Source organism: Magnolia sinica, chromosome 5, assembly GCF_029962835.1.
Source record: "Magnolia sinica isolate HGM2019 chromosome 5, MsV1, whole genome shotgun sequence".
Lineage (NCBI taxonomy): Eukaryota > Viridiplantae > Streptophyta > Magnoliopsida > Magnoliales > Magnoliaceae > Magnolia > Magnolia sinica.
The window spans coordinates 110,589,305-110,604,629 of NC_080577.1; the positions used below are offsets into that span (position 1 = coordinate 110,589,305).

A 15,325-nucleotide genomic window follows, 5' to 3' on the forward strand; every position below is an offset into this window, starting at 1 on the left:
ACCACTCATTGGCTGGCAATAAGGTAAATCAGATTATCTGACGAGCCTTTAAGCAAAGGCACCTCCATGTTAAGGTCCACTGGGTGAGTGGTCTGGATCAGCTTTTATGTGTATGACCGTAGCCATGACTACTTAATAGACGGGCCTGACTTGGTTTGGGTTTGGATTTGGAGCTGGTCCAGGCCAGTTGTAGTCACAAACAGCATGCGCAACACAACGCTCACATGTGCAAGAGTTATTAGGCTCGTAGATGATTTAAACCGTTGATATGATGGGCTTTCATGTACCAAAAAATCCCACATATTGAAAGATCCCAGCGTTAGAAAGCTGGGTTCTTTTGCTTGAATGTGAACAGCTATTCGCACAATTTGCTAGTCCTCGTGAGGCTTGCACTAACATCCCCCATTTGGATAGATCTATGGCAAGCATTGCATTAAAATCTCACATAGCAGGTCCATGGCACGATCATGGCCGTCATCCTCATTCATGGCTCTCTCCTCTCCCTTCAAGTAATCCCTGTATAAATTCAAACTTACAGATGCCAATAAAAACTGCACCTTAGCCCAGATAGTACAGATACTACAGTTGGGAAACCCAAGTTGGCTTGAGGCCATGTATGGTGTTTTGGAATAAAAAATAATAATAATTATTGATAACAGGTATGTGTTTACTTCCAAGTCTCGCATTACTTGCCTGTGGATAGGGATAGAAAATTCATTGGACGTGGATCATTTCACTAAGTTGTCTTCTTTCTTATTTGATAAGAACAAAAAAAAAAAAAAAAAAAACTGAGATACGTTCGAGGGATAACACAGTGATGATGGGGAACATCAGATCAGCAGCTTGCATGAGGTGACATTTGGGTCCTCGATCGGTAACAAGTTGATGGACAAAGCCCACAGATTGTTTAATCTAGCCTGCGGGTGGGACACACCAATTGTTTGGGTGGCGCACCATGCAATGACCACCCATTTATTTAGTCACGTCTACTGGTACACTTTTGTGTGCGCCACCCAAGGCAACATGACCATTGCAGCAATATGGGTAAGTGTGTGAAAAGACTAGGAAGGATAGAATTAAGAATGAGGTCATTCAAAGGATCCTAGGAATCATCCCAGTTGAAGATATTATCTCATATTATCTGCCTACGAGCTTTAATAAAAACAAAAAAAAAAAAAAAAAAAACAGACCTGAGAAGAAAATATTTGAGTTGAAGAGCTTGAAAGGAGGAATTTTTTGTTTGTTAAACAAGAGTTGCAAAGCTGATGCAAATCGGTGGTGCGAGGCTATGATTACATTGAAAAGTGGTGATTGATCATAGTATTAGTCTACTATTTTTTGCCAAAAATTAAAATTAAAATTAAAAAGAAAACCGAGATCCCGATTTTCTCGAAATATCTCCAGTTGCCCCCATAATACCCAATCATTCCCAAGAATATCATAATATATCCCAATATCCAAAATCATTATCTCCTAATATTTATTTACCATTTACTTTTATCTCTTTACATTTTTTTTTATCATAGGTTGGTTTACCTAGGGATATGGTCCTTTTTAGAATGAAAAGGTACATTGGATGATGATGATTTTCCTGAATATGGCCTGACCCAAAATTTGAAAATATTCCAATAATTCCTTAGTGAGAAATTACCAAGAATAAGAAATGTGGCCTTGTCAGAGACTAGAAAACGGAAAAATGCGTGTGCTTATATAACTTGAGTAGCATCCAAAATGCTAAAAAGCATGCATGGTTCAAGGTTCTGCTTTCAAATGCAGAAACATACAAAAACCCGAATCAAAACATTATGAGGCTTCAAATATTCAAATTCAATCATGGTGGCCCACAATTCTAAACTCGTTTAAGAGAAAATATACCAACATAATAAAGCCTGCAAAACTTTAATTTGAAGCAAAAAGAATTATTCCCCATGCGGCAAGAATCAAGGTATTCTTGTCAGACTGCATGGCTGAGGTGGTGCCTGCTTCTGCTCATATATCAAGGAGAAGCCTGCGAGGGTCTTCCACAACATCCTTGATGCGACGCAAGAAGAAGACTGCCTCTCTTCCATCAATGAGCCTATGATCGTATGTGAGAGCAATGTTCATCATTGGTCTCGGTGTAATGTTTCCGCCAACAACCATCGGACGAGACACAATCGAGTGCATACCTAGGATGGCCGACTGCGTTTTGATAATATTCATTAGATAATTGTGCTCATGAAAAACAAAAATAATTACAAAGAAAGCCTAATTGCATAACTTATTACACACCCGGATGTTACAGGATCTGGATGGCTCATCCGTATGGACCACCATATCTGGTTCCATGGTACAGGCTGATTGGATGATCCTAGGCTCCTAACTGCTTGATTGAAAAATGAGTAGCAATTATTTTTCCTTCCAATCAAAGGGCTAGGATCATCTGACCTGTAAATTGTTGGGATGTGAGGGACATGGCCCGTATATGGTTATGGTGTGGGCCACCAGAAGAGCAGTCCTGATCTTGAAGACTTGAAACGATCGCCATTTGTCCCATAGGAACTCATATGCAATTAGATTTCCTCATTAACCAGAGTTGAAAGAAGTGAGACCATAGGTGCATACCTGTGGGGGATTAATGATTGGCGTGCTCAAAAGACTTCCGTAGACACCACCATTGGATATTGTAAATGAACCCCCTGCCATCTCATCGATTGATATCGTTCCATCATTTGCTTTCTTTGCAAGACTGTTGATTGCCTTCTCTATTTCAGCAAAGTTCATTTTATCCGCATTGCGGATGACTGGAACAACAAGACCCTAAAATGATCATGGAACTCTGTGAGGAAACCAAAATTCATGCATGTCTGGAGAGATGTTCAGAGATTTGAAGCAAATTTAAGCTTGACCATACGAACACAACAAACAAAATAAAACAATGGTTCCCCCAAAACTTAGTACAGAAGGCTGCTAGCTACACACTTCTTTTTCAGTTGTCTTTTGTCAGTACTCGCACAAGCTGAGTGATTTTTATTGAACATGATAAACAAAAAAAAAATAATAATAATAATAAATTAAATAAATAAATAAATAACCCAACAAGGTTTGGGCGAACGGTCTTCACCGTAGGTTTGCTCCCTACAAGTGAGGGTTCGATTCCCCTCCTTGGCTTTTACTCAATACACATGGTTGTGGGTGATTGCGTGTATCCGCAGGGATTAGTCTCACTTCAAAAAGAGGTGGGGACACCCTGTCTTCAAATATATATATATAGATTAATGGTGCATTTGGTTTCTATATGCTCCCTGGTATTTTGGAAAATTTATATCACTCCACATTCAAATATGGCAGGTGACTAAATAGCTAGACCTCATTAAGGCCACTCTTGGCTTCATACCAAAGTGTTTCATAATGGTAACAGTGGCCGTAATGGCCACCACCGTTACCGTTACAATACAGGCCGTTACAGCCATTACAGCAATTTCTATATTTTTGAAAAAAAAAAAAAAAAACCTATTTGGACACTGTTCCGGTCCACAACGGGACTGTTACGGGTAATTTTTCCAGTAACGGCCCATTTTGGCCCCGTAACACATAACAGTTGTGTTTGTTACCATTACGTAACCGTTTTTTAATACCTTGCATCATACACTCAATATTTGCAAATTAGTACTTTTAGCCTAGAGGCAAAGGTAAATTGGTCGATGGAATGATAGGGGAATCCGGCCTTTGCACCAAATGGTTAAGGGTGTGTTAAAGTGCACCAAATATCATGAAAATTCATGATTAATCAGTCTAATTAGGTGCAAATTTCATGATTGGTGCAACCAAACACACCCCAGGCAAAATCAAAAGTAAAAAGTGCATCTTTGGGACATTACCCACACATTGTAATGGTGATCCCAACTAGCTGGGTCAAGGCTGAGATGATGATGATGACCCACATTAATCGTAATGCCAAGGACTAAATCACTCAAGATTCGCATCGAATTGGACGATACATAGTTGAGCATCATCCAATACTTGTAAGTTTCGGAGCTGGCCGGATCGGACCCCAGAGCAATAAGAACAAAAGGGTTGGTGTGACCACAGCTATAACTACTGGCACTTTAAAGGGCATAGATTCCAAGGGCGCTACTAAAAGAGGGTGTCCCGAGGTATGAATCAATGGGTCGGAAGCCACTGCTTTTATGCCAGCAGTTTCCTATCTCGAGGAATTGATCAGCGGGGCTTCACGGGGAAGCAAGGAAGTCTGGCCAGATTGGTGATAACCTTTTCCCGTTCACCCTATTCGGCGAACAGCTAAGGTTTGTGGACGATCCCAGGCTACAATCACAGGGACATCATAAATAGTACTTGCAACTCTCACTTTTTCCACTTCGCATATGGGCTTTATGTTCTCTATAGTGTCAAACCATAAGTTTGATTACATCATGTTCAGTTTGAGCTGGGATCAAAAGTTCGATGAGCCGCCGATCGGCAAGGCTTGGAAAAGCCATAAGGCTTCCTTACTTTACTGAACTGATTCAGGTCTAAACCAGTTGGCTTATTTTTCCTTTACAAGGTCTCAGCCCTTCAGAATGGTTGGAGAGAGCCCAGCCTTCCTCTTGTCAGGTGCCAGGCCCGAGGGTGATGAGACTACTTCTTGAAAGATCGTTTCGTTCCAGCTAGCAGGAGGGACCCTGATCTATCCTGATATCACTCCTCAAGTTATAGATCTATATACCGACATCTAGGTATGGGATGAACTCTCTAATACATTTGCCCAAGAGATCCCCGAAAGAATGGGAAGTGAGGTTGCCTATGGCGATGAACAGCACTGTGGAAAATAGTCATATAGCTTGTTCTAGGTCCCGTTGAAGTTGACCGGAAGAGGCGAGAGAAGCTAAGGGATATACACAAGGGTAGAGGCACAGGTTTCATCTCCGGACATTTCAAAACCAATTGTGGGAACAGGTGTTGGATCTGGTTCCACCATCGTTGGTGGAGGCAGGAGTCAAAAAAAACATAGGAGCAAGAATGCTCCAGTACCCATGTTTTTAAACGTTGAACAAAGCGGATAGGATATTGAGATACCTTAGGAGTGCCGACTGCAATACTGATGTCAATATACTCTCTATAAATGATGTCATCTCCATCAATGACCGCATTGATTATGGGCTGATTTTGGAGGCCACTGACAGCAGCCTGAAACAAAATGGAAGTGATATGAGAATCCAACCATTAACAAAATCTGAGCAATGCAGAATTGAACACATCACATACTTTCACAAATCCAGACATAAGGCCCAACTTCACCCCATGCTTTTCGACAAAGGCATCTTTATAATCAGATCGGAGCTTCATCAAGTTAGTCCTGAATCATACAACAAACCAACAAGAATTATTTTTAAAAAAAACAGTGACAAAACTGCAGATATTAGTATCTGAAAAACAGGAATAGTTTTTCTCAGGAATTTTGAGGAACAGTTATTCTGGATTTGTGCCTAGTGCTTGTTTACCATTTTTCTCGCTTTTGTGCCTCTCCACATGATATGAACCAGACTGTTCATTTAGTCAACCCTTCGTGGATAGGTGATGTGCAAAATCCATTCATCGGATCCTCACCATCCATATAGAGGTCATAAAAAGTGCATCATTTGTCTCTCCTTTGTATGGATGGTGAAGGTTTCTGAATAATAGCACCTTTTCCACAACGCCCACTCATGGTGAGATGTAATAGTTGAACTCTCTAGACTACTAGATGGCAAGGCACATGAGGCAATTTTTAAAAAAAAGGAGCTACAATTGGAGCCATCATTTAGAAGTCGATGGCCAAAAATGAGGCCTATCCAATGAGCTACAAACTTTTAAAAGAAAATGAATGCATGATGAAGTTAGGCAAGCATGGTAGTGTTTGTAGACCTATCAATAGGCCAGGCCTTGCTAGTGTTCTGTAACAGTAATGGTGGCCGTAACGGCCACCATCGTTACCTTTACGATACGGGTTATACGGCTGTTACAGCCCCCGTAATGGCCATTACGGTTGGAAAAAAAATACTGAGAAACCTGTATTTGCCCCGTAATGTTGATTAAAAAGTATGAAAAACCTGTATTTGCCCCATAACAGACAATTACGGGGCTGTTATGACTTTATAGGGGACGCAACGAGCCGTTAACGGCAATTGCGAGTCATTTTTTTCCATAACGGCTGTTACGGCCGTTACGACCCCGTAACATGTAATGGTTGCCACCGTTACCTTTACGTAACGGCCTTTACAGCCCCATAATGACCTTTACAACACACCATGCTTGCCAAGAAGAATGAAAATTTTGAATAGGCCCAAACAGTTGAAAATTTTTGGCCAAGAGCACCAATTCACATCCCATTGCTGATTTCACAGCCCACTGCCGATTTAATGAGCAAAATGGCCTGATTTTGGGCAAGGGTATTAGAAAGTGAGCCCCACCTTACGTGTTTCTTGGATCTCGCACACGTGTGCCATGTTCGCACATGAGTTGGGCATATACATGTGCATATCGATTGTCCCAACACGAGTATTAAGAACACTTTATATGCAGACAAACATGTGTTTACAAGAGAATAAAAAATGCTCATGGCACGATCTCCATCAAATGGAAGCTCTAAAAATCATGGTGATCTGATATCAGGTGGGCCAATAATGTAAATAGATGTTGGACCACTGGTTGATTTCTCTTATCCACTGTTAATTGATGTGCTCACTATGTATTCCATGTGTAAGTGCATGCATTGCTATTAGTATCTGAAAAATACAGGAATAGTTTTTCCCAGGATTTGTTAGGAACGCTTATTCCAGATTGGTGCCTAGTGTTGTTTACCATTTTTCTAGCCTTTGTGCCTCTACACATGATGATCTAGATTGTTCATTAGTCAACGCTTCGTGGATGGGTCACGTAGGAAAAAAGCATTCATCAGATCCTCCCAATCCCCATAAAGCTCATAACAGGTGCATCATTGTCTCCCTCCTTTGTATGGATGGTGAAGATTTCTGACCAATTCCTCCTTTTCCACAAGGCCCATTCATGGCGGAACGTAATAGTTGAACTCTCTAGACCACCACGTGGCAAGGCACACGAGGCAAACGTAAGTTTGCAAAAGTAGAAAATTCAGAAGGTAACATAACATTCATATAAGAATGTGTGAGATGTGAGTTCATAACACACCATTGTATGACCTAACTAGGACTCGAACTTCTCCAAATTATTGAAATATATTAAAATAAATTATTGCAAGCAATGCCAGCTTGTGGGAAAAAAAAAAAAAAACACAGTTGATCTACATTAAAAGCGAATAAGAACATTTAGTGCAGTCACATACATGTCAACCTCATTGAATGTTGTCAGCATTGCAAATGTATTCTGAGAGTCCTTCAAACGAGTGGCTACCCGTTTCCTAAGCCTTGTCATAGGAACCTGCAACCACAAGAGGTTAAAAAATATTCAAGAAACAACAGAAGCCTGCGCGTCAATTGTGTCTTTGGCAGTGTAAAGATCAAAGATGATGCAAAATGCGCCACATGGATCCATGGAAGTTAAGAATTTCTTGATAAAGTAACACCAAGCAGACAAGCACAATTCAATAATAAAGTACTGGAGAACAAAACAGTCCAACTACAACAAGCAATGGAAACAAACCTCTCCAATGGTGGAGTAAACAGTGGGTCTCTTGAATTCTCAGTCAAAAGTCTCATTAACAGCCTGTTTGGATTGCGTAAAAAAAGAAAAGGTAATAAAAGTGTAATGATTATCCATGATGGATTCCCATGGATTCCATGAGTAAACATGGATTGGAGGTCTTGCTTGGATAGCAAGAGCATATTCCATTCACAATGGCCACCTCGTATCTTGGGCATGAGCATTTGACTATAGTGTTTGGGTAATGATTGCATTGTGGAATCCACTATTTCCCTTGTTATCCAAACACATTGAAATGTCCCATCATGAGAAGAGTGTTTCATTTTCCTTTCTTTTCTTTTCCCACCATCCGAACAAGCCCTAGAAGTTCAAAAAAGAAAATCTCCCACAAAATATTAAGTGTCAAGACCTAGTTAACCTCAATTGTTAATTCCCTGACTAAGGCCACATAAACTATATCATTTAATGTTCTGCTATTGTGGTATGATAATCACAATTAGAAATTACTAATCTTAATCAAAATCAGATGACGCTACAGTGGGTCTCTGCTCATGGCTCAGTGGTAGACTCACAAGAGTTTCAACACAGAGGTCATTGGTTTGAGTACCCATTGTGGTGTGTGTAGGTGTGAGTGTGTGTAAAAAAAATTTTAAAAAAAAAAAGATGACACAACTGTGAATGACAGTGCAAATTACAATTACATGCAACAGGAAGGTGCACGTGCACCAAAAGACTACCCTATTAACATGTTTTGGTAAGTAAAGAGGAGAACTACTACAAGACTTACTCGCCTTTCCCTTTCCTTGGGAGGAAGCTGAGGTTCTGTAGCTGAGGCTTTAGGAGGTGGAGGAGAAGGTGCTTTAGGCTTCTCTTTGCTAGCTTCTACTTTAGGCGCCGCCTTCTCCATGGGTGGAGAAGGCGGAGGCACATCCTTCTCTGGTTTCTTCTCTGATGGAGCTTGTGTTGTGCCACTACCTGACTTGGAAATGATAGCAACCTTGGTTCCTGGCACCACAGTATCACCTTCCCTGGCCACCAACTACCATATTCACAGAGAGAGAACCCACAAAGCCACATTCAGAAACATATCCATTTGCAGAAGAGGAAGCAAGGGTAAAATAATAACAGTACTGAAGAAGCCAAATTTGCTCTACAGGCATTTTACCTTTTCGATAACTCCAGCTTCAGGGCTTGCAACATCAATGGTGACCTGAAAGAATCGATAAAATTGAAAATACATGCCAATGCAACAAACCTGAAACATTCAACTATGCACAGAATCACAGTAACTAGACAACTGTCTCGTTGCAACATGTACCTTATCAGTTTCAACTTGAGCAATTGTCTCATCAACTTCTACACTATCTCCAGTTTCTGCTCAACACAGATTACGGACGTGAATTTCCAGTCAAGATAGACACACGAACGCACGCCCGCAGAATGTGTGCATACAAAATCATAATTTGAACATGACTCGACCACAAATGGACACGGTAATTTACGATAAAACCCATAAAATTACATGAGAGAGATAATCACAAGCTAGCTATTGATATACATACTCTTCAAGAAGGCTGCTAGAGTGCCATCAGTAATAGATTCACCCATGAATGGGACAACCGCATCAACCAGGTCACCTTCATTTAACAAAAGAAAAGCAGGGAGAAAAATCTGCTTGGTCAGGGACCACTTTCAAAAGTACTTGCGTCAAATAATCAAAGCTAGTACGCAGATCACATGGAGGAAGCAAGTGCAGCATCGCACCATTGTCCGAAGAAAACGACCTAATCCATACACAGTAAGGAGAGTCCTTCTGAAGGAAGCCAACAACTTCCCTGCATAATTCCATGGGAAATTTTTGAGAGGAAGTAAAAGAAAGCAATATGCCTAGGAACAATTATAGTCAGGCACTCGTAAACTAAAAAAATGTTAATACGCAAAATAAAGGTAGAAACAGAGCAAGGTTTTAATAATAACAATCAGAAGAAAGTACTTTGGTAACAACTTTAGCAATGTTAATCGGTAAACTTTATAAAAAATAAAAAATAAATAAAAAAATAAAATAAAAAAAGGCATGTTTCTTTCCACATCTAACCTCACAGGCTTCGAAAGAACTGGACCACCTGCACAGATGTATGTATGATGTCATCCTCCAGAACGATAACAAGCAGCCATTGAGCTGGAAATAGTTTAAAAGATCACCTGGCAAAATATGTTGACTGAAGTTTCGAACATGCCTACAACTTCTCAGCACAAATAATGTCTGTGGAGATGTTTGCCAAATAAGAATGAAAGCAATTCAAATAGACGGTCATGAAAACAGATATTATATGGTATCATGACAAGTATTAAATAACTTGGGATAATAACTCTAAAGTAAAATAGAATTTAAGCCAAAACACAGAAAAACTAATCATGTTCATAATGTTTGTAAACCATTAAGAGAAGGTTCCAGTGATCCTGGCATGGGGTTAAAACCACTGTAAAGAAGCCTTTCCACAGTGATACAAAAGTACTGGACAAACATCCTTTTCAAAGAAGATTCCAACATTATCTAAGAAGTTCCCCATGTCAATAAATCTCCATTCACAAGTTGGCTCATAATAAATAGCTTCATGCTATACTCTTTGCCATAATCAAAAGCTCATTGCTCGGTGACATACGAATTTTGGGACATTTCTCATTTCAATCCACAGAAATCAGGCCATTCCAAAACTCAGGTTGGCCACGCTACATATCTTAGAGGTTTCATGTATGATTTTGCATGGTGTGATCCACCAGAGTTTTGGATCTGGCTGATTTTTGGAATCCAAGTAGAACAGGAGGGGACACACATGATGAGTTGAGTAGATGTCATGCACCCGTCATGGTTGGGCCCACACACTACAACATAAGCTTATTCTACAAATGTTGTTGAGGAAGCAACCTCTCAGTTTTATATCATTGATATATAGTCACAGTGGATTAGGAAGAAAGTCCCTCTCTTCAGTCTATTCTAAACTTGTCCCATCAGCTTTCTCAATAGCCTGCTCAGGTAGGATCTTCTAGCCACGGTTCAACAACAACAGTAAATGTGTAGTTCATATACTTGCATACATGTGATAAAGGTGAGGTTTGAACTCTCAATTCTATACGTGTTAAAATTTCTTTAGCATATATGTGGCTGTTCAAGGGTATGTGCATGAGCACCGGGCAGCTTATAGATAATCACATGTTCTCTAGCCGTCCTTGCTACGGGTGCCCAAAAAAGTTGGACAATATTATCCATTTTAGCAAAACCACCCATCAGAGCCATCATTAACCATTGATCGTTGAGGCATATTCTCAAAATACCTATATCTACGGCTATAGCAATAGAGGCATGATTTGGTAATATGCCGACTTGGCCACTATTAGTAGATAAAATAATTTATATTACCTCTGAATCCCAAATCATTCAATGAGTGTGCGTGCGTGTGCGCACGCGTGTGTGTGTCTTAGAGGCAAGCACTGAGAGACATTGGTGACCTCCTTCCACTCATGAAGGAGGTCAGATTTCAGGAACCCTCTATAAGTCCAAGACCCAAAGACATCAAACCCAAGGTAAACAAATGCTCAATTTGAACGCAACTGTGATAGTTGACTTACTCTAATGAGGGGGAGGACCAATTGAACCATCCCCTAATCAAACCATGTCCTATCAATCTCTAGCAGTTGTATTCCATCAGACATTTATCCTTGTAAATAAAAGAAAAACTTGGAAACTGTAAGAGAGAATCTGGACATTTTGAAACTCCGACCCCTTGGGCCTGAAAACGCTCCTCCCTCCACTCTCTAACTCCAGTTTTTCAACTTGCAAAAGCAAGTGCAACTTCGGTAGGAAAATAACATCTTTTTTAGAAGACAAAATCAACATACGGGATAGTAACTTAATGCAAAAATCAACTTAGAATGTGTCAACATAACAAAGTTCATCTTCAAGCACCACCTCGCCCCATATCAAATTTGTCAATTTGAACCACCCAACCCACAAATATCCTTTTTGGTATCCTCCATCATATTGTATTTTCTTTTATATCTCTCTTTCACAGTGTCTAAGAGTAAAGACCATTCAGTAGACAAATCCAGTGCCTAATGCTTGCTGGATTTATAACCAACATACATCTCCATGTTTTTGAGTCGATTAGAGCCGTCTCCTTTATCTTGGGCACTTGGTCAGTTTTGTACATTCTCTCACTCACATGGGTCATGACACATACTCTTGATGGCATAATTTTGCAAAAAACATACTCTCAATGACATGCCTGCATATTCTCTAGGGAGGTATAATTTGCGCAAGATACATTCTCCAAGCAATAATTTTTTCACAACACATTCTCTCAGGGAATTGTACTCTGTAACACATGCTATCACAAGACATTCTCACACGCAACACATGCTCTTAACAACATGCTTCCACACCACACATACTCGTAGTGGCATACTAGTAGGGCACAGTTTGATGCATGAAAGTGCAAATGCACTTGGAAGTTCATGCAAGATCCAATTAACCCAGCAAGTGGCCTATGATAAAACTGTCTTGGCACAGAATCAAGATGGTCCGATATTACCTATCCTCCATGCTGGTAATGATAGAATTCCTTTCTTTGAGTAGTCCACCAAATCACCGAAAAAACTTATTTTACATGTATCCGACATTGTTACCTCACGTCTAGGCAATTATTGAATTACCAAAAAAAAATGATAAAAAAAAAAAACCTCTAAAAAATAGAAAGATGAGAGAGCAAAAGAGAGGGTTGCCACGTCTGCAACCCTTTGGCAAAAAGACTTTAGCTTTCATAGATAAGATGTTCCCAAGATGGGTGCTCTCAACACTATTATTGCAACTCTTATGATCATAGGCAATATCCTCTTTTGTCCTTTTCCTTCTAATGATATCCTTTGTCATCTCATTTCTCTTGAACAACACACTTTTTTGTATTATTCATTTCGGAGAGAACCCTTTTCTGTGATCACTCTCTTTTAAAATGCCTCCTTTTGTCATATATTTCCATAATGATGATTCCTTTAGACCCTTTCTACTAACAATGTTGTTACTTCACCTTTCGAAGCACGACTTGGTTGTTTCAAGTCCATTTTTCATGATTCATGTTGCACTAAAAAGCTAACTTAGATCACCATCAATACCTTGTACTAGCTACCAGGGTCATCAACTTTACAAATCTTATGTTGCCAAAAAATTCACATATAAGATTCATCTTCCATATGTTAAAAAGCTCTCACATTCCTTCTTATGACCTCTATCCAAGAGCTTATTAGGTCCTCCAACCATCATTCTTTCAAACCCTTCAAGCCAGTCCAATTCTTAGCCTCTTTGCACCTCTTCAAGTTTCTTAAAACATGGTAGAACCATCTCAATTGGTTGTCCTATTTTATATCCAATGACAACTATTCCCAAGTTCTTTCAAGTGACCTCATTCTTAACACCACCCCTCTTAGTCTTCCACACATTACACCTCAACACTCTTCATGTTGCTACTTGGTTAAACACTTTTGCCTATATAGCATAACTAGTCCAGTAGTTGCCTTACAAAATTTTCCCTCGAGCTCCATTTTAATTGTTGATAAAAAATCGCTCCAAAGTTACATCTCCACTTCCTCCACCCAACTCTTAATTCTATTGGAAATATCCTGATTTGATTCCAAAAAAAAAACTAGTCTTTAAATCTTTCTAGCATTGGGTTGCCTATGTGGCAGCCTCTCCTTTGCTCTCTCCTCTTTCTATTTTATCTATCTGTGTGGTTTTTTTTTTTTGTAATTAAGTACTTACTTTCCCTCGCACTTAATTATAACATGTACTAGCTGCCTTGTAAGCACGTACAATAAGCATTTTCGGTGGTCATGTGAACTACTCAAAGAAAGAAACTCTACTAATATAATATATAGACAACATTAGTATGTCTTGATTTTAGGCCAAAGATATGAAGTGTAGATCACCTGTTGCAAATCTTGCATGAACCTCCTTGTTGCAATACCATGCATGTGCACAGGCACAATGCACTCCCTACTAGTTTTAAGTGATAGATCCAAGACAACAACAAAACATATCACTTTACCTTTCAAACATCAATTTTAACTAGAGGCTCCCATTTATGATTACCCCCACTAAATTTAAATTCCAATACTCTATCTTGATTATGCTAATTTCTCTACCTTCGGATTGTTAAAGCCTTACTCCAAACATCCAATTCAGATTAACCCCTCGCTAATCTCACAAACCAACACCACATCATTGACAACAACACATGATATACCAAGGGACCTCATTATGGATACCAGCAGTTAAGTCATCTATAACGGGTGTCAAAAACAAAGTACTTAATGTGGATCCTTGATGGGAACACATTGCTAATAGGAACACATCTATCATAACCAAAAGCCATTCTCAATCTTGTAACAGCAGCCTCACAAATGTCTTAAGTCATGTCTATAAATCTTCTCAGAACCTCTTTCATACTTGCCATCCACCACATAACTTCCTCAAGTACCCTATCTATAGCATGTTTTCTTGCTTTTTTTACCTCAATAAAAACATAGTCACCGCATAACTTCCCCAAGTACCTTATCTATAACATGTTTTCTTCTTTGTTTTCCTTGATAAAAACATTCTCATCTTTCATTTCTGTTTCTATAGCTTTCTTATGGTTGATGGTTGGGCTTAACTACTCAAGGTAATTTTATCATTAAAAACTGCTCGAGTAAAATATCTATTTTTGAAGTGCTGTTTGAAGAACTATCTCGATCCAAGAAAATGCATAGTATCCTTGGGTTTCCAGTTTGAATAATTTGGCCATGGGTTAGTGATCCAAGCCGTTGATTTATGTGCCCCACCATGGATGGGCCATGCACCAAAAAGCATCCCGAGCTAAAAGATCTTAGCCATCCGATCATTGGCCAACCTTTTTGCTGAATATTAGCCATCACCGTATTCATTCTTAACCGCCTAGTTCGTGGCCACCAATCAGAGATGAACTTTGTCCAACGGAGAAGCTTCCTGGACCATATCCATGTTGGAGCCATCGGATCAACAATCACAGACCCATGGGCCCAACTCCTGCGAACTCAACGCCCGAGCATGTCCCAGGGACGAAGATCATACAATTCATCAGATAGAGAAAGACAGAAGGATTAGGTCCAGATCTACAAAAATCCAAACCCTAGATCACAAATTTTCAAAAAAAAAAAAAAGAAGAAGACCCGATTTATCAAGAAAGCGAGAAAATATGATCTCAAGGAATTTGAAAGAAAGCGAAGAGGAGCATAGCTTACAGAGACTGGACGACGAATCAGGCGAGCAATCTTCGTTGCCATTTATGAGATCCACTTCTATCTATCCAATAGACTTCAAGATTGAATGAGAAACCCTAGAATAGAGAGAAAACTACGGAGGCAAGAAGGTTCGAGAAGAATATAAAAAGGGACGCAGCTGTCGCAGCGAGTTTTTTGGAAGATCGTTTTTTTTGGCAAAGTTCTTGCACTTGGAAACTAGGGGGGGCCTAGCTTGATGTTTGTGAGAAATCCACCCCGTCCATCCGTTTTTCCGGGTAATTTTGGGTCATGGGTCAAAAAACGAGGCAAATTCAAAAATAAAGTAGGCCGTACAACAGGAAACAGTGAGTATTGAACGTCCACTCGGTTTAAGCAATAGTAG

General features: G+C 39.7%; 1 protein-coding gene across 2 annotated transcripts; it reads right to left on the bottom strand.

Annotated features, from left to right (window-relative positions):
* Positions 1 to 1,682: 1,682 nt before the first annotated feature.
* LOC131246684 (dihydrolipoyllysine-residue succinyltransferase component of 2-oxoglutarate dehydrogenase complex 1, mitochondrial-like) lies at positions 1,683 to 15,106 on the bottom strand. Of its 2 annotated transcripts, none has more exons than XM_058247037.1 (13): positions 14,944 to 15,106; positions 9,838 to 9,898; positions 9,731 to 9,758; positions 9,400 to 9,470; positions 9,198 to 9,272; positions 8,954 to 9,009; positions 8,801 to 8,845; positions 8,423 to 8,674; positions 7,319 to 7,413; positions 5,245 to 5,335; positions 5,056 to 5,166; positions 2,605 to 2,799; positions 1,683 to 2,181 (listed from the first exon to the last, which is right to left on the bottom strand). In XM_058247037.1, exons 1-13 carry the CDS (start codon positions 14,983 to 14,985, stop codon positions 1,990 to 1,992), a joined length of 1,314 nt encoding a protein of 437 aa, XP_058103020.1. In that variant the 5' UTR covers positions 14,986 to 15,106; the 3' UTR covers positions 1,683 to 1,989. The 2 variants fall into 2 exon arrangements, with proteins under 2 accessions (XP_058103020.1, XP_058103019.1); XM_058247036.1 differs by having other exon boundaries at positions 9,400 to 9,481; positions 9,730 to 9,758.
* Positions 15,107 to 15,325: the final 219 nt, after the last annotated feature.